Source organism: Candoia aspera, chromosome 4, assembly GCF_035149785.1.
Source record: "Candoia aspera isolate rCanAsp1 chromosome 4, rCanAsp1.hap2, whole genome shotgun sequence".
Lineage (NCBI taxonomy): Eukaryota > Metazoa > Chordata > Lepidosauria > Squamata > Boidae > Candoia > Candoia aspera.
This window is the reverse complement of record NC_086156.1, coordinates 113,093,934-113,115,637: the sequence shown is the minus strand read 5'-3', so window position 1 is coordinate 113,115,637 and position 21,704 is coordinate 113,093,934. Positions and strand designations below refer to the sequence as shown.

The 21,704-nt window shown below is 42.8% G+C and overlaps 2 gene segments (V, D, J or C); both read right to left on the bottom strand.

Annotated features, from left to right (window-relative positions):
* Nucleotides 1-22: 22 nt before the first annotated feature.
* LOC134497160 (Ig heavy chain V region TEPC 1017-like) lies at nt 23-15,070 on the bottom strand (the record flags this gene model as incomplete). The annotated part of the segment is given in 4 exon segments: nt 23-408; nt 491-536; nt 14,643-14,941; nt 15,025-15,070. Coding segments are annotated over 4 exon segments (777 nt in total), but the record flags the coding sequence as incomplete, so codon positions are not given.
* A 2,237-nt stretch (nt 15,071-17,307) lies between these two features.
* LOC134497159 (immunoglobulin heavy variable 3-30-3-like) lies at nt 17,308-17,758 on the bottom strand. The segment is given in 2 exon segments: nt 17,308-17,630; nt 17,713-17,758. Coding segments are annotated over 2 exon segments (369 nt in total).
* Nucleotides 17,759-21,704: the final 3,946 nt, after the last annotated feature.

Here is a 21,704-nt window from a genome sequence, read left to right as displayed (position 1 = left end):
GGGAAAATCTCAGCCTTCTGGGGCTGAGCTGACTTGCAGAGCTGAACTGAGGAAGGGAAGGTTTTTGCCAGGCTTCAGACTCACTTCCTCTCACTGTGTCCCTCGCACAGTAATAGACTGCCGAGTCCTCCAGTTTCAGGCTGTTCATTTGCAGATAGAGTTGGCTTTTGGAGTTGTCCCTGGAGATGGTGAAGCGTCCCTTCACTTTGTCCGAGTAGTAAGTACTGGAACCAGAACCAGAGCTTATGTATGCCACCCACTCCAGTCCTTTTCCAGGGGCCTGTCTCACCCAGCTCATCCAATAGCCCCCGAAGTCGAACCCAGAGCCTTGGCAGGAGAGGCGGAGGGACTCTCCAGGCCTCCTCACGTCCCCTCCGGACTCCACCAACTGGGCCTCTGACAGGACACCTAAAATAAAAGTTGTTTTAATGAGCTCTCCTTTATGCAAGAATTAAAATGGAAAGAACCTGAATAGGAGGGAACCAATTACCTCTGAGGACTGCTAGTAAGGAAACCAAATTCAGCCACAGAATCATTTTTGCTCCCGTTAAAGAAAGAGGAGAATTGACAGGAAAGGATTCAGGAAAGGGCACAAACTTTGTGTTGGTGGGTGTAGCCTGAAAAGAGACACCCTGGGGCTCCTTTAAAGGGGAAATTGTGGCCTGATTTCCATATTGCTCAGCATAAAAGTGCCCCTCGGGGCATTGAGGTATAGATTTATCTCAACACACCTTTCACACATGGGACGTAGATGAAAGGGCAGCTTTACACTGGAATAATTAAAGCTTCTGACAGATGCTTCTCACTTAATGTAAGGGTTTTAAGGCAACAGAAAGAAATCGGGCATTGAAATTTCCTCCAATAGCCATGTTACAGTCCGTAAATAAAGAGGATGGCACATCGGAGTTCAAAATGGTTGCTCCACAGTTGTTCCCTTGACCACGTTCTTTGGAAGAAACCAAAATTAAGTCAATGCAGACCAAGCCATAAGGCCCAATTAATAGGCCACAGATCAATTTTACATGCACATCCAAGTCTCAAAGTTGGAATATAAACCAATGGAAGACTGTAGAATGTTTCTTAATGGTTTGGTTTTTAACTCAGCGGCCATACTGATTACAAATATTGGGAGGTTTTTGGGTTGCCATTTTTATGGTCTTCTTAACTGTTTTCAACTGCCCAGCGATAATTCAAACTAAGACTCAAAAAACTTGCTCTCCTTCACTTAATCCGTGGACTGAGAAACAGAAATAAATGACTTTTCATTTTCCAAACAATTCAGTCTGTTCTATATTTAGCAAAGCACATCTGTTCTCAACTCAGTTGTCGCTTCATGGTGAGGAATGTAATCTCTTGGGATGTTAAATTTCTCTGAATTGCCTTCAGTGGTATCTCAGGAAAATGAGAGTAAATGTAATGATGCCTCCGAAGTGAGACAAGGCCTGTAGACCCTTCCTTTGTTCCCCTCCCCCACCCCCACCCCACCCATATGGAAAGTGAGTCCGTGTGGCAACACTGCCCCCTGGTGGAAAACATGAGGAGGGGAGGCATCTACATAACTTTCCCAGGAGATTCTTGCATTCAGGAATGGTAAGTGAGGTTGAGAAGAAATGAAAGATCTCCATGAGATCTAAGCAGATCTAGATATAAATTTATCTATCTATCTATCTATCTATCTATCTATCTATCTATCTATCTATCTATCTATTTATTGTCCTGCCCTTATTATTGTTATAAATTACTCAAGGCAGCAAACACACCTAATACTCCTTCCTCCTCCTCTTTTCCCCACAACAGCAACCCTGTGAGGTGAGCTGGGCTGAGAGGGAGTGACTGGCCCAAGGTCACCCAAACAGCTTTTGTGGCTAAGGCAGGACTAGATCTCAAAAATCCAAATCCGCTCTTTTATTGCCTGAGAGGAAATCCCTTCTGATGGTTCATAATGACAGAGTGTATTATCTGTGCATGGGGGATTCTTATTTATGTCCATATATCTCATCAAATCATGGAAGAAATGAACTGGGACAGGCCACTGTGGTCATCTAAAAGAAGCCATCCCTGACACCCCTATCCATCCCTTTGACCTGTCCCCCAATCTCCAACCAAAGGAGGCTGTTCTAGACTGATGGAAGCAGGGCTGCCCAGGTTTCCCTCACCCTCATTTTTCTCTAGGCAGACCGGGTTGGGAGGGTTTCTCATTTGTCAAAATCTGCTCCATTCCATTTTTGTTTTCTTTTGATATGATAATAGTTCTTATCAATTCTTCTCAGCATCTATCACTGATTTATTATGGATGACTGTGGTTCTGATAAGCATGCGACTTGGAGGAATATATAATTGGAGGGATTTTCCTCCAAATCTGCTAGGTACCAGTTTTGCTTTCTATTTAATAGCAGTATAATTCTCATTGTCTTTTCTTTATCTCCTGTCATCCCCCCCCCCCTTCGCTTAATTTTCCACAATTAGCAAATGGTCAAAAGAAAACCAACCCGGTTAGCCAGTGAGGCAGGGGTGCTCCGTTCTTCTTTCATGCTAGATTTGCTCATAGGAATTAGGATTGGCAGCTGCTTTATATTATTATTATTATTATTATTATTATTATTATTATTATTATTATTATTATATGGCTGCCCATCTCCTCTAAGCAACTCTCAGTGGCTCACATCCCGTAAAAACTATAATCCAAGGAAAAACAAGTAAAAAAACCAAAATACAACCATACACCATAAAAACCATCCAGAGTTAATTTAATGGATTTTCCATTTTCATGTACCTTCTCCCAGGGAAAATCCTTTCCTCTGGCTTCTACAAAGGTGTGGCGCCTTTTCACACTGTGATGACACCTTTGCTAAATCCATCCATATATACACTTCAGAATAAGAAAGTATTACAAATGTCTTTGGATTCCTTTGAAACTATTTTGAAATTATGGGCAAGTTCTTTCAGGAAAGCCTATAATGTCAGGACATGAGAGAAAAAACAAGTAATGGTTTATGTGTCATTTAAGTTCTTGACACTAAGATTGGCAAGCACCCAGGAATGATTTAATGGCTTCTTAAGAGTCAGAAAGGGATGGCCTAGGTGATTTCAAAAGTAAAAGGATGGGAGATTTTTCTATAAATATGGAGTGCCAATAAAAGTAGACTTTTTATTTATATTCATTTATATTTCAGCTTTCATCATCACCCACCTCACTTGAAGAGCATCTCTGGACATTTTACGATAAAAGTTCATGTGATGTAGACTAAGCTATTGAGAATGATATCCGCAGCACAATCGTTGAAGGTCCATACGTCACAAAATCAAGAAATCTGTTTATAACCAACCTTTTGCCAAATGGCTGAGAAAGATAATCAATCACTTTGCCTTCTCCCAATTGGAATGCAAGAAATGCATGAAAAGCAAGGGACAATCTTCTATCATACCTGAATTTATATATCATTTTGGATAAAAGAGATACACTATCCATTCACATAATATGGATTTTTTTTTAATGAATTTTGAGGTTTTGGGCAAGTCCTTATAGGAGTCAAGACAGGAGTGTTGAATTATTCGTACCTGGGATAAAGAGCAGGGCTACATTTGATCAAATAGAAATCTAAAATTGCCACCTGGAAGTTGAGGGGCTGATTTTCCTTCATCACAGATCAAAAACTACAAGGTGAGACCATAGGAGTTATTTCAATATTCATTTTCCATTTAACTTTCCTGTTGAGCAAAGAGGCTGAGCAATTCCAATCTTCCCCCCAGCCGGAAGTTAGTGGAGGGGATGGCAGGTCGAGGCCTCCCTGGGTGGGGAGGGGGTGGCAGCAGGAACTGCCAGGCAGCTGCCAAAGGCAGGAAGAGAGTCCAAACTCAACGGACCCAGGAGGCCTCTGGGAGAGGGTCTCTTCAATTCCCAAAGTTTTGGTTTCTTGGCTCTTCCCGGCGGTGGGGAGGGAGTGTCAGGATTAAGAGAATTGAATATATATTAATATAGAAGGGATGACAAATGAGCAACATATAGAAAAGAATTTAACTGAGGAGACTTGGTGGTTTTCAGAGAACCAAATGGGAATGAACTGAAATATTCATCAAGGAAGAAATGTAGGTAATGAGTCCCTATTTGTACCTCTCAAGAAATTTTAACGTTTATCTACATATATATATATAAAAGCTTCCTAGTACATTCTCTTGCCCTAATATTTCCTTCTTGTACCTGTCATGGGTTCTTTTTAAACTATTCCCAATTTGATTGCCTCAGGCTCAAAAGATCCCCCCAAAGCAGCAGATCCTATGACAATTGGAGTTTTTAACTTAATTCATTTCATTCATTCATTTTCTGTCATGCTTTTGTTTTTAGTATTTTTATTAATAACTCAAGGCAGTGATCATACCAAACACTCCCTCCTCCTCCTATTTTCCCTACAACAGCAACCCTATGAGGTGGGTTGGGCCGGTCACCCATCTGGCTGTCCGGCCTCAGGCGGGGCGAGAACTCACGGCCTCCTGGATTCTAGCCCGTTTCCTTAACCACTAGACCAGCCTGGCTCTCCCTGTATGGGGTGGGGTGATGTTTTATTTTAAGGAAACAAACAAAACATATCTAAATACAAACGTGAAACTTACAAATTTCTATGTCAGTGTTCTCTAGGGCTATAAATTAATATCCTGTCTCATAGTCTATATTACTAAAGAGACAATATCATAGAGTGTTACCTATTATTACTTTGCTATACTCTATAATATTACTTTTACACTATACTATTGACTGAATCAACCTGGAGACCAGCTCTACAGAAGGGAAGGTTTTTGCCAGGCTTCCGACTCATTTCCTCTCACTGTGTCTCCCGCACAGTAATAGACTGCCGAGTCCTCCGGCTTCAGGCTGTTCATTTGCAGATAGAGTTGGCTTTTGGAGTTGTCCCTGGAGATGGTGAAGCGTCCTTTCACTTTGTCCGAGTAGTTAATAGTACTGGAATCGTAACTTATCCATGCCACCCATTCCAGCCCTTTTCCAGGGGCCTGTCTCACCCAGTGCATGTAATAGTTCCCAAAATCGAAACCAAAGGCTTGGCAGGAGACACGGAGGGACTCTCCAGGCCTTCTCACATTCCCTCCAGACTCCACCAACTGGCCCTCTGACTGGGCACCTTCAGAGAAAGGTGTTTTGGTGAAATCTCCTGTATGCAAGCAACACACATGGGAAGAAACTGAATAGTGTGGAAACAATTACCTCTGAGGACCGCTGGAAGGAAACCAAGGTCAGCCACAGGTTCATTTTTGCTCCCTCAAAAGAAATGAGGGGAATTGATAAGAAAGGATTTGTGAAAGTGCACCAACTTTGTGTTGGTGTGTGTAGCCTGACAAGGGGAACCTTGGGGCTCCTTTAAAGAGGCAATTTTGCCTCAATTTACATATCACTTGGGATAAAAGTGTCCCTCAGGGCATTGACATAAACATTTATTTTTATGGACACATATGATTTCAAATACAGTAACTGTCCAGACCAAAAAATAATCAAGACAGTCATGCATTACTACTACTACTACTACTACTACTACTACTACTATTATTATTATTATTATTAATTAATTATTATTATTTTTACTATGGAATAAGGGAGTTAGTAAAGGGAGATCTGATATAATCACTGCAGTTCAGGATAGCATTTTAATCTAAGAGGAGGAAACTATGCATTGAGAATTATTTAAACAGCCACGTGAGAGACTGACCATGAAAAGGATGGCACGTGTGAGTTCAGGCAGTTTGCTCCTCAGTGGTTCCCCTGACCACATTCGTTGAAGAAACACAACACAACTGAATGGAGACCAAGCCTTAGGGCACCATTATAAGCCACCGTCCAATTGCACTTTCATGGCCAAGTTGCAAAACCAGAATCCAAGTAATCACAGCCAAAGGGGAAATAGCTGGACATTGTGGGGTCTGTTTTGTTTCTTAGATTGGTTTACCTCCGCAGTTGGATGGATTTTATAGACTGGTTAGTTTTGGTGGCTATGGTGTGTGATGATTTTGTTGCTCATCTGCCCAGAGTTGATTCAACAAGATGGGCAGCCGTAGAAATTGAAATAATAACACCAATAATCTAATACTACTACAATTAATTATAATGCTACCATGTTCACTCTCTATCTGGACAGAGAAATACAAATACGGCACGCTGTCTGGATGAAGATCACTGCAAATACCTGGTCATCCTTCAAGCTCGCAGTGTGAAGTGCACTGAAGTCCAGAAGAAGATTAGTAGTAAATACATCATGAGAGTGAAGGAGTCCAAGCTCAGTGGAGGAAACGCCATCAAGGCAATTTGCACCTGGGCAATTCCAGTCATTAGATACAGAGATGGAATAGTGGACGGAAGCAGGACTAGAAGCCTGGGTAGGAAGACCAGAAAAATAATGACAATGAATCATGCCCTTCATCCATGCAATGACGTTGACAGGCTCTGCTTACCAAGGAGCCTAGGTGGGTGTGCAATGTTGAAAGCACACCAGACAGTTGAAGAAGAAAAAAGGGCAATGGAAGAATGTCTGAAAGACAGTGAAGAAGATGCACTGATTCTAGTATACCATGAAGGCAGCACTGAGAGGACAGCAACATGGAGCAACTGCTACCTCTGCAAGGAAGCTGAAGAAACAGTGGACCACCTAGTTACCTGCTGCAAGAAGATCACACAGACCAACAGCAGACAATGGCATGACAATGTAGCCACAATGGGGCATTGGAATATCTGCAAGAAATACCACTTGCCTGCAGGCAAGAACCGGTGGGACCCCAAAAGATCCAAAGTAATAGAAGATGAAGAAGCTAAAGTGCTCTGGGACTTTAGAATTCAAAGAGACAAGCACTTGCCACACAACACCCCAACCTAACAGTTGTTGAAAAGAAAGACAGAACAGTCTGGAAAGTGGACATTGCAATACCTGGAGACAACAGAATAGAAGAGAATTGAAATACATAAATGAATGAATGAATTAATTAATTAATTAATTAATTAATTAATTAATTGATGAACGACTGTGGCAAAAGACAGCAAAGGTACTACCAATACTAATAGGGGTCCCGGGTGCAATTCCAAAACATCTCAAGCACCACTTGAAGACCATCAGCATTGACAAAACCAACATCAGTCAATTGCTAAGGGCAACTTCACTTAGAAGAGCTTACATCTTACAACAATATCTTTAATATTATTAAACAAAAACATCTGCCTATCCCAGGTCCTTGAGAAGAAGTTGATAGGTCCAGTCTCAATATCTGGCTGACTATGCAACCAACCTTAGTCATAATGTAATAATAACATATTGCTTTCTGAGGGCAATCTAATCAAATGATATAACAAAAACCAATACAATATGGGGGGGGGGGAATCACACCGATGGGCTCATCACACATCGAGATTAAATATAAATGAAAATAGATTGAATAAAAAATGAATTACCTGCATGAAAGAACTTCGAGAATATCTGGCCAGCTAGAGACGCTCAATGAGGACTGAACTTTGGAACAAGCATAAAAATTAGGAGTTTGTTTAATTAATCCTAACATGTAGTTCTAAAGAAATTTCAGGGAACTGAGTTTAAAACTCCTTTTTTAAGGAGTTTGCCATTGTCTTCTTTCAGGAATTCTTTGTTTATTTATTCATTTCCCCACTTTATTTTCTGCCCTGAGATGTCGGTAACCAAGTCCCACACTGCTTTGATCGAGATCCACCCTGTCATCTACCTTCCTGTGTTCGAGACTTCTCTTTTCCATTCTGATGGGCAAATCCAACCTTCTTTCCTCAACTTGGAGAGCTGTTCTGAGGTTGTTGTTTATTCGTTTAGTCGCTTCCGACTCTTCGTGACTTCATGGACCAGCCCACGCCAGAGCTTCCTGTCGGTCGTCAACACCCCCAGCTTCCTCAGGGACGAGTCCGTCACCTCTAGAATATCATCCATCCACCTTGCCCTTGGTCGGCCCCTCTTCCTTTTGCCTTCCACTCTCCCTAGCATCAGCATCTTCTCCAGGGTGTCCTGTCTTCTCATTATGTGGCCAAAGTATTTCAGTTTGGCCTTTAATATCATTCCCTCAAGTGAGCAGTCTGGCTTTATTTCCTGGAGGATGGACTGGTTTGATCTTCTTGCAGTCCAAGGCACTCTCAGAATTTTCCTCCAACACCACAGTTCAAAAGCATCGATCTTCCTTCGCTCAGCCTTCCTTATGGTCCAGCTCTCACAACCATATGTTACTACGGGGAACACCATTGCTTTAACTATGCGGACCTTTGTTGTCAGTGTGATGTCTCTGCTCTTAACTATTTTATTGAGATTTGTCATTGCTCTTCTTCCAAGGATTAAGCGTCTTCTGATTTCCTGACTGCAGTCAGCATCTGCAGTAATCTTCGCACCTAGGAATACAAAGTCTTTCACTGCTTCTACATTTTCTCCCTCTATTTGCCAGTTATCAATCAAGCTGGTTGCCATAATCTTGGTTTTTTTGAGGTTTAGCTGCAAACCAGCTTTTGCACTTTCTTCTTTCACCTTCATCATAAGGCTCCTCAGTTCCTCTTCGCTTTCAGCCATCAAAGTGGTATCATCTGCATATCTGAGATTGTTAATGTTTCTTCCAGAGATTTTAACTCCAGCCTTGGATTCCTCAAGGCCAGCTTGTTGCATGATGTGTTCTGCGTACAAGTTGAATAGGTAGGGTGAGAGTATACAGCCCTGCCGTACTCCTTTCCCAATCTTAAACCAGTCTGTTGTTCCGTGGTCTGTTCTTACTGTTGCTACTTGGTCGTTATACAGATTCTTCAGGAGGCATACAAGATGACTTGGTATCCCCATACCACTAAGAACTTGCCACAATTTGTTATGGTCCACACAGTCAAAGGCTTTAGAATAGTCAATAAAACAGAAATAGATGTTTTTCTGAAACTCCCTGGCTTTTTCCATTATCCAGCGGATATTGGCAATTTGGTCTCTAGTTCCTCTGCCTTTTCTAAACCCAGCTTGTACGTCTGGCAATTCTCGCTCCATGAACTGCTGAAGTCTACCTTGCAGGATCTTGAGCATCACCTTACTGGCATGTGAAATGAGTGCCACTGTTCGATAGTTTGAACATTCTTTAGTGTTTCCCTTTTTTGGTATGGGGATATAAGTTGATTTTTTCCAGTCTGATGGCCATTCTTGTGTTTTCCAAATTTGCTGGCATATAGCATGCATTACCTTGACAGCATCATCTTGCAAGATTTTGAATAGTTCAGCTGGGATGCCGTCGTCTCCTGTTGCCTTGTTATTAGCAATGCTTCTTAAGGCCCACTCAACCTCACTCTTCAGGATGTCTGGCTCTAGCTCACTGACCACCCCGTCAAAGCTATCCCCGATATTGTTATCCTTCCTATACAGGTCTTCTGTATATTCTTGCCACCTTTTCTTGATCTCTTCTTCTTCTGTTAGGTCCTTGCCATCTTTGTTTTTGATCATACCCATTTTTGCCTGGAATTTACCTCCAATGTTTCTAATTTTCTGGAAGAGGTCTCTTGTCCTTCCTATTCTATTGTCTTCTTCCACTTCCGCGCATTGCTTGTTTAAAAATAATTCCTTATCTCTTCTGGCTAACCTCTGGAATTTTGCATTTAATTGGGCATATCTCCCCCTATCACTGTTGCCTTTTGCTTTCCTTCTTTCTTGGGCTACTTCTAGTGTCTCAGCAGACAGCCATTTTGCCTTCTTGGTTTTCTCTTTCTTTGGGATGTATTTTGTTGCCGCCTCCTGAACAATGCTGCCAACTTCTGTCCAGAGTTCTTCCGGGACCCTATCTACTAAGTCCAGTCCCTTAAATCTATTCTTCACCTCCACTGCATATTCCTTAGGAATATTAGTGAGCTCATATCTAGCTGATCTGTGGGTCTTCCCTAATCTCTTTAGTCTGATCCTAAATTGTGCAAGAAGAAGTTCGTGATCTGAACTACAGTCAGCTCCAGGCCTTGTTTTTACCGACTGTACAGATGTCCGCCACCTTTGGCTGCAAAGGATGTAATCAATCTGATTTCGGTGTTGTCCATCTGGTGAAGTCCATGTATAAAGCCGTCTCTTAGGTTGTTGGAAGAGAGTGTTTGTTATGCAGAGTGAATTGTCTTGGCAAAATTCTATCAGCCTATGTCCTGCTTCCTTTTGTTCTCCCAGGCCATACTTACCTGTAATTCGAGGTGTCATTTGACTGCCCACCTTAGCATTCCAGTCTCCTGTGATGAAAATAACATCTCTTTTAGGCGTGTTGTCCAGTAGGTGCTGCAGATCCTCATAGAACTGCTCTACTTCAGCTTCTTCAGCATTTGTGGTTGGGGCGTATATTTGGATCACTGTGATGTTAGATGGCTTGCCCTGAATTCGAATTGAGATCATTCTGTCGTTTTTTGGGTTGTATCCAAGCACTGCTTTAGCCACTTTACTATTAATTATGAAGGCTACTCCATTTCGTCTGTGGTCCTCTTGTCCACAGTAGTAGATCTGGTGGTCATTTGATGTGAAGTGGCCCATTCCAGTCCATTTCAGTTCACTGACGCCCAGAATGTCTATCTTTAATCTTGACATCTCACCAATAACCACATCCAATTTGCCCTGGCTCATAGATCTTACATTCCAGGTTCCAATGGTGTGTTGATCCTTAGAACATCGGATTCGCCGTTCACCACCAGCACCGTCGGCCGCTAACCATCCTTTCGGCTTTGAGCTAGCTGCGTCATCACGTCTGGGGCTAGTTGAGCTCATCCTCTGTTCCTCCCCAGTAGCATTTTGACCATCTTCCGACCTGGGGGTCTCACCTTCCGATGGTATATCGACATATCTCTGGTTGTACTGATCCATTTAGTTTTCACGGCAAGAATACTGGGGTGGGTTGCCATTACCTTCCCCAGGGATCGCATTTAGTCTGACCTCTCTGTCATGACCTTCCCGTCTTGGGTGGCCCTTCACGGTTTAGCTCATGGCATCATTGAGGTGCTCAAGCTCCAGCACCACGACAAGGTAACGATCCTTTGCTGAAGCTGTTCTGAGGAGCAGAAAGTAAATGCTTGGCTTCAAGCTGACTTCTTGGCACTGTGTCATGCACAGTAATAGGCTGCCGTGTCCTCTGGCTTCAGGCCATTCATTTGCAGATACAACTGGCTTTTGGAGTGGTCCCTGGAGATGGTGAAGCATCGATTCACTTTCTCCAAATTATACCTGGGAGTTGAGGAGGTACCTATGTAGGCAACCCATTCGAGTCTTAGGCAACCCGAGGAGGAGGAGGAGGAAGAGGAGGAGGAGGAGGAGGAGGAGGAGGCAACATAGTCTTCCTGTGTTGGGAAAGTACACTTGAGAAAGGGATCCTCAGATGAGCATCGCTAGCTCTTATTCTCTGAGGTTCAAACCCTCTTCCAATAATTGAACTCACAGATGCTTGCTCTTAGCCTGATGATATTTCTACAAATACTTCTCTACAGATTAGCCACTCTCAAAAGTGTATTTCTGCAATTAAGGCTGCGTAGGCAGATATGCAGGATTGTAACAGGAGAAACAACGGAAGGATCAAAGGAGGGTCAGAGAAAATGGGAACAATGAATTAGACTCCTTCTCTCATCCTTAAAACTGAGGACTTGAGCTCTGAGCCCTATTTTCTATGGGCTGATCTTGATGAACATGGAGCAAAACAAACTGCCTGGTTTGCAGCGGCTTCAAGGCAGTTCTGAAAGCAGATGTGGGCAATTCAATTGATTTTATTGCGGTCACTGACCAGTACAAGATACAATTCTATAAAAATGTGTGCATTAGCCTTGAGCCATAAAATATGAGCCATCTAAGTTAAAATAATTTTAAATTTGAGTTTACAAGTTCCAATTAAATGTTAAAATACATTTGGATCACAACGGAAGTGAGGACCTTAATCGGGTTTAAAAACAATCTTATTAATTTGCATTATCATGACTAATATTCCATCAGGTATAAGTGTCTATAAAAATAAATGTAAAATATTAAAAGGAGTGAGAAAAAGAGTAAAATATCATATATAAAATGTGATATATAGACCACAAGGTTATTACAAGGGATACATGACTACATTTTTCCAATTGTAATCTGACGTATCTTCACAGGAGCTAAGCAGGATCTGGCTACTTGCGCCGTGACAGGAGGATCTTCATCTATAAGTAACATTTGCATGCAATCTATATCTTTCCATCTAGGGCATTTACTAATCAAAGGTAGTATTAGTTTACTCCTGAGCTCTTTATGAAAAGGATAACAGAGAAGCACGTGGTCTGTGGTTTCTATCTCTCCATTGTTATGTCAGGCTCTGCCTGCTACCCAGTAAAACACAGACACTAGAGTAGGCTTAGGTGCTGGTTTTATTTGAGTATAGAATGCATGCCTTTGGAAAAGCTGAGAGTGAGTGGAGCGCGCCGGAACAGGATTTAAATAGCCTGCGCCGGTCAGCGCTCCACCCCTCCTTCTCCGAGTGTGCCCCGAGCCCCGTTGGTCCCGTTGCCGGTAGGTGAGGGGTCAAGTAGCCCCTTTCTGTGCCTTGGGTGTTTTCTTAATTGTTTTTCCCGGCCGGTGATGGGTCATTGCCGGGCGATCCGGCTCGTAATCTTTCTGACAGTTCTGGCGTGCCTCATGGTCGGGTGTTGTCAATTACCTCTTTTGCAACATTGTATCTCTTCCTTCCGCGCCTCCGGCTAGGATCTATACTTTGTTGCCAGCACCTGTTGCTCTTTTGTTAGCTGGTTGCCTTTTTCCTTAATCCGCCCGGTGCTCATCTCTTTGTATTGTTATGTGAGCCGTTGCAATGTCACAAGCATCGCAACGGTGACAATGACATGTTAGAAGGGCACCGCCTCGCAGCTATTGGGATTTTTTTGTATCTGCCTTCCAAGACTGCAGAAGGGAGTGCAGGGCTTTGAGCTAGGGAGAAAGCTTTCCGCTGGCTAGGAATTTCAAGTTGAGAGAGTTAATTAGCGGTATTGACAATATATTTATTATGCTCTGATGATAGGAAATGAGGGCCCTTCTGTAAGTCCATTTGTCTCTCTATATCCTTTATCCTTTGCCTCAGGGTCAATTTTGCCTGTTCGTAATCCATCCTAAGAATTAAATCTGTAAAAAATCCTAGCTTTGCAAGGCTAAACTCAATATCCTTTAACCAAGAGGATTGGAAGTAATCCTGAAAAATGAGTGGTGCTAAAACTTGGGGATAGTGCTTGAGTTTTAGCCAAAGGTTCAGGGAGGCTAGACGCACTCTTGCCTCGACTTTTATCATGCCAACTTCCAATCGAAGTTGAGCGTTTCACACACATTTGGGCAATTGGAGTACTGCTCTAATAAAGTTTGACTGCACTCTTTCCAGAGGTGTAATGCTGGAAGTCGGAGCACCAACGCAGGACCCGTAAAGGAGCTTGTCATGTTCACGGTTCCAATGTTACTGTTACATCGTAATGTTTCACATGTCATTTGGCTGATGCGTGTTTCATCTGGGAGGGGAGGAGGATTCCATCTTGTGGGATTGTTATGTGTTAGCAGCTGGATTGGAATGATTTTGGGTTATCTCGTGTGTTCAAGGTTCCTTTCCCAGGACATCAGCAGAAACGGTTACCAGCACCTGGGGGGGGGGAGTTTGCAACTGCCGGGCGAGGGGAGGGATTACGTTTGAGCCGAGGGTTTTTAGTTTGTATTTGGCGCGCTTTTGCTCATTCTCAGCTTTCTCTGTATTTGCATACTATTCTTTAATAAATCAGATATCATTAAGTTCCTGCTTGTGAGTCTGAGTCTATTAGTGTAGGCAATCCTTACAGAGCTGGGCTAATGACAATGCCTGGAAGAGCTTAAGAGCTGCTGGAATATCATGTCCTCCTTTGCTCTGGAAAAACTTGAGAAGGGCATTGGCTGATTTTTGTCCAGAATCAGCTGCATAATCAAAGTGAGGTTTAGATGTGGGCAAATAGTTCTGCTAACATTAGAGGGAAAGACAGAAATGTTCAAGGCAATGCAGGCGATGGAAATAGGTTGAGTGACAGGTATTCTGATGAACGGTTGTGCACACAGGGATCTAATTAATCGAGGGGAGTAGCTGCTCTTTCCAAAGCTGTCTTATATTTCAAGGTTCAAGATTCTAAATGATAGGAAAGGTGGATACACATTTACAGAAGGGAAACTGAATCAACTAGAAGAGGTAAGAAAAGTAAATGGAAAAAAAAATCCATACTGTAGGTAAGTGTGTGAACCTACCTGGGAACGGTTTTGGCAGCCTTTTGGTTGAAAGGACGAAATGGCACTTCCTGAAATGATAGCAGGAAACAGAATCCTAAGGTTTGAAAAAAAATAATATGGGGATATGAAGAATTGTGTGTGGGGGGAAATGAGAGGGGGGTTCAGGAATGAGTGGACTGAGGAAACATCAGCCTGGATGGAATCTGAAATCCAGGTGAGGGACTGATTGTATGGACACAAAGAGAAGAGGCTGGCTCATACATTAAAAAAGAATTAAGGCTGAACTGCAAAATGAAGACATGAAGGAAGAAACCTAATTAACGAAGTGGCCTTTTTGTTATCAAAGACATTTACAGAGCTGTTGTGTGAAATGAGCAGCTATTGATTGGCTTCAGATTCACTTCCTCTCACTGTGTCTCCTGCACAGTAATAGACTGCCGTGTCCGCTGGCTTCAGGCTGTTCATCTGCAGATACAGCTGGCTTTTGGCATTGTCCCTGGAGACGGTGAAGTGTCCCTTCACTTTGTCCGAGTAGTAAGTACCAGAACTTGGATTAATGCATGCCACCCATTCCAGCCCTTTTCCAGGGGCCTGTCTCACCCAGTACATGTAGTAGCTGATGAAGCTGAATCCAGAGGCTTGGCAGGAGAGACGGAGGGACTCTCCAGGCCTTCTCACATCCCCTCCAGACTCCACCAACTGGACCTCAGACTGGACACCTACAAAGAAAGGTGTTTTGGTGAAATCTCCTGTATACAATCAGAACACATAGAAAGTGCCTGATTAGGGTGGAAACAATTACCTCTGAGGACTGCTAGGAAGGACACAAAGTTCAGCCACAGGATCATTTTTGCTCCCTCGAATGAATGGGGGGAACTGATAAGAAAGGATTTGGGAAAGTGCACAAACTTTGTGTTGGTGGGTGTAGCCTGACAAGGGAAACCATGGGGCTCCTTTAATGAGGAAATTGTTTGTTGATTTGCATATCTAAGTAACACCAAGAAAGCATGGACTAAGAATGGTCGAAACAGACCTGTTAGAGACAGAACTTAAAAATATGGTACATCTGAGTTCAGGAAACTTTGTTTCCTTATCCTGGTTTTGTTCTGAATAAACTCATATTAACTGCATGGAGACTGAGACATACCGCACAGTTGGCGAGCCACAGACAATGGGTCCTCCCCAAGTTGCAAGGTCAAAATCAACATGACTACATACTGTCCACTCTCTCAGTGGCCCATAAAGATGAGTATGACGCTTCCTACTTTGCAGAGATTTCAGAGATCCACAGTTAGCAAGGGACGTCTGATCTGAACTCAGACGTGGCTTTATGGAGGCGATTGTGCTCCCTTCAGAAGTGAGAAGTGGCATTCTCTGGGGAATTTTTAAGCAGACCCGAAGGAAAATATCTGCCTTGGAAATGAGACCCTATTTGTGCACACTGGTTTTATTTCCTGCTGCCCCCCAGCCAATGGCATCAGTGTGAACATACTGCCGTCTGGTGTGCAAGATGACCCAGGGAGGCAAGCACTACATTCTCCAAGGAGATTTTTCTAATCTAGGGGGGAAAATGAGGTGGAGAAGAAATCAAGGATCTCTAGGAGATTGATGAGGTCTCTTGATCAATTGCAGGAGAGATCCCGGAGCATACAGTTCATGTGACCCAAAAATGAGAGCCAGTTGACAGATGGGCTGTCAACTTCTCTGGTTGTCCATTAGGTGAGCCCAAAGTAGGGAAGGAAGTAGAACTATAATGCTAGAGACCCAACGATTGTCCATCTAGAACTTCTCCATATACACCGTCCACACAGGACAATGGAAAATTAGCTCCTTTTCCATCGAGACAGAAGATCAAAGGCACTGAACTAGAAGTTAACAGAGTAGATTTTAAAGTGATGACATAAAAAACTACTTGCTTCCCCACTTTGGGGAGCCAGGCAGGATCAGGGCTGATTTTTGCCATCTTCCGCTCACAGGATAAGTGATTGACCACTTTTCTCAGCTGACATTCAGAACTGATCAGAAGAATGTTCTACCCATACGGCCGTTTTCCTTGCTCCTGAAACTTCAGTCCAATGTTGGAAAACTGCCATGACTAAGTTGCACCTTTTCCTACGGAACGTCTCAGGTGGGTTCAGTTAGTGGACTCAAATCAAAGAATTGTGAAAACAGCTGGAGTTTCTCCCAAATGAGCCTCCTAAAATGGTCAGCACAGTGGGGATTTTTCAAACCCTTCCCATGGTAAAAATCCCCCACCCAAATTCCCAGATATGACATACACAGCTTTTCTGATTAAAGTATGCCCTTTTTGGCCCTTTTTCTTTCTTATTTTCTTCTGCTTTTTCCAAACTGACTCCCAGAACATATTCTGAGGTGGTGAAGAACTCTGCAGGTGTTAATTATGTATTTAACTGAGCCACAGGATGAAATGGATCCCTGTGTATTGTAGAGCAAGTGCCAGGTTCTTTTGCATTAAGGAGCGGTTGAAGCATATAGTAACAATTTGATGGGTCCATGCCTTTGGGCTGAGCTGTGCGGTAGATTGCACCAGTCCTTTTCCAAATTATGGAAGGTGAAACTCAAAGAGCCTTTGAATGACAAGGAAGATGGCCCTGAAGGTAAGAGCTATGTGTTCTCCTGATCCAGCTGTGCCATCATAACATCTCCTAGAAGATACACGTAAATTTCAGTCTCACACCAAGGAAAAGACAGGCAACAACTTGTCTTTCAACTGTGTTGAAAAAATGCACTTCAAAGAGGGATCCACAAATGTGTACGGCCATCTCTGAGGTCCAAACCCGCCTTGAGGTACAAAGGAGTGTCAGAGAAAACTGGAACACCCAACGTGACTCCTTCTCTCATCGTGAAACCAAAGGACCTGAGCTCTGAGCCCTATTTTCTGTTGACTGTTGTTGATGAACACGGAGCAAAACAAGCTGCATTTTCAGGAGAAGAAATTTTTGTGATTTTTTTTTGGGGGGGGGTATAATCTTCCACAAATTCAGCATACCAGTTCAAAGTGTGGTTCATGGATGAACTTGCAGAGCTGCTCTGAGAAATAGCAGTTTTTTGCCAGGCTTCAGACTCACTTCCTGTCACTGTCTCTCACACAGTAATAGACTGCCGTATCCTCCGGCTTCAGGCTGTTCATTTGCAGATAGAGTTGGCTTTTGGAGTTGTCCCTGGAAATGGTGAAGCGTCCCTTCACTTTGTCCGAGTAGTAAATGGTACCTGAATTGTAGCTTATGACAGCCACCCATTCCAGCCCTTTTCCAGGGGCCTGTCTCACCCAGCTCATCCAATAGCTGCTGAAGTCAAATCCAGAGGCTTGGCAGGAGAGACGGAGGGACTCTCCAGGCCTTCTCACATCCCCTCCGGACTCCACCAGCTGGGCCTCTGACTGTGCACCTACAAAGAAAGGTATTTCAGTGAAATCTCCCGTATACAAGTATTAAGATGGAAAGGACCTGAATACGATAGAAACAATTACCTCTGAGGACTGCTAGGAAGGACACCAAGTTCAGACATAGGATCATTTTTGCTCCCTCAAATGATTGGAGGGGAATTGACAGGAGAGGGTTTGGGAGACTGCAGGAACTTTGTATTGGTGGGTGTAGCCTGAAAAGAGACACCATGGGGCTCCTTTAAAGGCAAAATTGTGGCCTGATTTACATATCACTCAGCATAAAAGAGCCCCTCAGGGCATTGAGGTATAGATGTCTTTCAACAGACCTTTCACGTACAGGACATAGGAGAAAGGGCAGTTTAGACTGGAATAATTAAAGCAAGATCTGACAGAACCTCCTCAATTCTACTAAGGGTTTTAAGGTGACAGGCAGAAATCATGCCCTGAAATTTCAGTAAATAGCCACGTTAGACCCCAGACATAGATAGGATGGCACATCGGAGTTCCGGATGTATGCTCCACTGTTGTTCCCTTGACCACGTCCTTTCGAAGAAACCCAAAATAAGTGAATGCAGACCAAGCCATAAGGCCCTATTTCTAAGCCACAAATCAATTTTACATACACATCCAAGTCGGAAAGTTGATTTTTTTTAAAAAATGTATTGGAAGCCTGTACAGTGTTCCTGATTAGTTTGGTTATTTACTCGGCAACTCTATGGAATACATACTGAATATTGGGGGTGGGGGGTTGGGGGTTGGTTGCCATTTTGTATGGTCTTTTTATGGGTTATTAGCTGCCCAGAGTTGATTCATACAGATACTCATAAAAACGCCTCTCCTACATTTAGTCCGTGGACTGAGAAACAGAAATAAATCACTTTGCATTTACCAAACAATTCAGTTTTTTTCTATATTTAACAAAGCACAACTGTTCTCAACTTGGATGTGGCTTCATGGTGAGTGTCCTAACAGTCAGGAACCAGGCTGAGACAAGGAATAGGTCTCTAGTGCTTTATTACTGCTGCATTAGACAGAAAATTGTAACAAACTGAAGAAGCGTGGGAAAAACCCAGACAGATAAACCCCAAAAGTTAAGGCGGGTCTGATGTAGGTCTCTTTGAATGGCTGCTTAATTCCTCAGTACTACTAATGCATTTTCAAACCCTGGATAGGGTCCCCCTCCTGCTCACCATCAGGACTCATGACAGTGAGGAATGTAATCTCCTGGGATGTTAAATTTCTCTGAATTGCCTTCCCTGGTCTCTTAGGAAGATGAGAGTAAATATAATGATGCCTCCGAAATGAGAAAAGGGCTGTAGACCTTTCCTTTGTTCCCCTCACCCACCCCCACCCTACACATTCCAAAGCGATTTTGTGTGGCAACACTGCCCCCTGGTGTAAAACCTGAGGAGGGGAGGCATCTACATAACTTTCCCAGCAGATTCTTGCATTAAGAAATGGTAATTAGGGCTCCAAAGAAATGAAACATCTCCAGGAAACTTAAGCTGGTCTAGGGAGAAATCTATGTTAATATGTTTTCTACTACAGATTAAGGTTACTATGGTAAATAATCATTTTGGCCAGGAGAAGAGGTTGAATTTAATTATCCCCTTTTCACATGCTGATGGTTGCATGGCCTAAGGAGAAGAATTTGCCTGGACTTGTTTTCGTTTCAGTTTACCTTCTGTGTAGGCTTGCAGAGAATTTGCAGCTGAGAGAAATCTCTCCTCTCAGCAAACAGCTTTTAAATATGTTTGTTTTTCTGTTAAAAAAAAATGCTTTTATAGAAATGTCTGGTGTGTGACTTTTCTGATCTCTCCTGGGCCAAAGGCTTTCCAGCACTCTGCCAACAATCCAAAGCTTCTCTTTTGTTATAATATAGGAAATTCCTTTTGATAGGTTATTCTATGAGATAGTGTATTTTCTTGAGGTCGTGTATTCTTATTTTTTCTCCTAAATATCATGAAATCATGTAAAAATGAGTTGAGAAGGACCATCTCAGTCGTCTAGTACAAACCATACCTAACTGGTGGGAAGCCAGACCCTCTCTGCAGACCTCCAACGAGAAGAGGCTGTTCCAGCCAAATTAAAGCAGGTCCCCCTCGTTCTTCCCTCGCCCTCGTTTTACTCAAGGCAGACCGGGTTGGAAGGTCTTATCATTGGTCAGAACCTTCTCTATAAGAGTTTTGTATTCTGTCTGATAGAATAATTCTCAACACCCCATGTTCATCTTCTACCATTAATTCAGGGTGGATGACTGGCTCTTCTCCACCCCCCATTGTCTCAAAGTCCTGATCTGGATTCTTGATGGGCGATTAGGGAGCGATTCTGGAGTCTCGATGGGCGATCAGGAGGATTGACGCTGATCGCCTCTGTCCTCTTCCCGTGTCCGGCGCAGGTGTGTCCCCCAGGGTAATGCAGAGATGTCAGGGAGATAGGAGGATGGCTTCTCGGGTCAGGGCAAAGGTATGGCTCCTTTGTTCTTTATTGGTATCTGGTTTTTAGTGCTTAAAGGATTATCACTAATTCCTTCCTCTTTCCTTCCCTTTTCCGGAAAGGCATGTTCCCCATTGTGATGCATGTATGCATTGCAATGGGGGACATGACAGTGGGTATAGCCTGAAAAGGGAATGCATGGGGCTTCTTTAAATGGCAAATTGTGACTCAATTTACATATTACCTCTGATAAAAGAGCCCCTTGGAGCACTGATCTCATAGGTTTCCTTGCACACATCTGACACTGGTGATTTTCATCATAACTTTCCAATATTACAAAAAGTGAAGGCAAGGTTTTTTTTTCTTTTTGTTCTTGTTTTTTTTGCTGTGAGTACATAGGAGAAAGGCAGGTTTACATTATAGTAGTTAAAAGACAGACATGCAAAATCTCAGCTCAGGAAATTCTTTTCCACCTTCGTTCCCTTAACCAGGCCCTCCTGAAGAAACCCCAAAGAATTGAATTCAGACCAAGCCACGAGGAACAATTTATAAGTCAGAGTTTAATGAGAGATATCACAGGGAGAAACAGAATAGATGGAGCCAGTGGGTTGTTCTTTGCCTATTTGAGTGGTATCTAAGTCGGTACTTTTATGAATTTAATATATTGCTTTGTTTGAGTCGGTATGTTGTGTGGTGTTTTTATCAGTTGCCACTTGCCCAGAGTTGATTCAGCCAGATGGGCAGTCATAAAATTTGAAAGAATAATAATAGTAATAATAATAATAGTAATAATAATAATAATAATAATAATAATAATAATTATAATAATAATAATAATTATAATAATAATAATAGCAGTAGCAGTAGCATTAGTAATACCAATGCCGTATACACTTAAAAATGCCAGCAAATACACTCTCTCTGTGGACTGGGAAATACTAATAAGTCTCTTTCTATTCCCCAAAGGGCTCCGTTGCTCTCTATTTAGCAGACCACATCTGTTGTCAACTCTGACATGGCTTCCCAGTGAGGATTGGAGCCTCCTTAGATGTGAAATTTTCTTGAGACCTTTTTGGTGAACTAATATGGAAATAAAACAGATAAACAGAAAAAAACAAGGATGCCTCCAAAATGAGACAATATCTAATGACACTTCTCTTATTTCCCTACCTGACCCCATCCCACCCCCACCCCACACACGGGCCATGCGATTCAGGGTGACCCCACTGCCCCCTGCTGCAGAAGGTGAGGACGAGGGGCATCTGCCTAATTCTCCAAGGAGATTCCGACATTCCAGGAGGGGAAGTGCGGCTGAGAAGAAATGAAGGTTCTCCAGGAGGTCTAAGCAGGTCTAGGGAGACATCTAAATATGCCCTTTTGGTACCTGATAGAAGATACCTTTTGAAGGCTTACTCTATGACTGATTGCATTTTCTGTACAGGGAGGATACTTACTTTTTTTCCCTGCTGTCACATCAAATCATGGAGTAAATGAATTGGGAAGGACCATCTAGCTAATCCATTGCAAACCATCCCTATCAGGTGGTTAGCCAGATCCTCTCTCAAGAACACCAACCATGAGAGTTTATTTGAACCAGATTGAGGCAAGTCTGCCCTCTTCACCCCTCATCCCCATTTTAC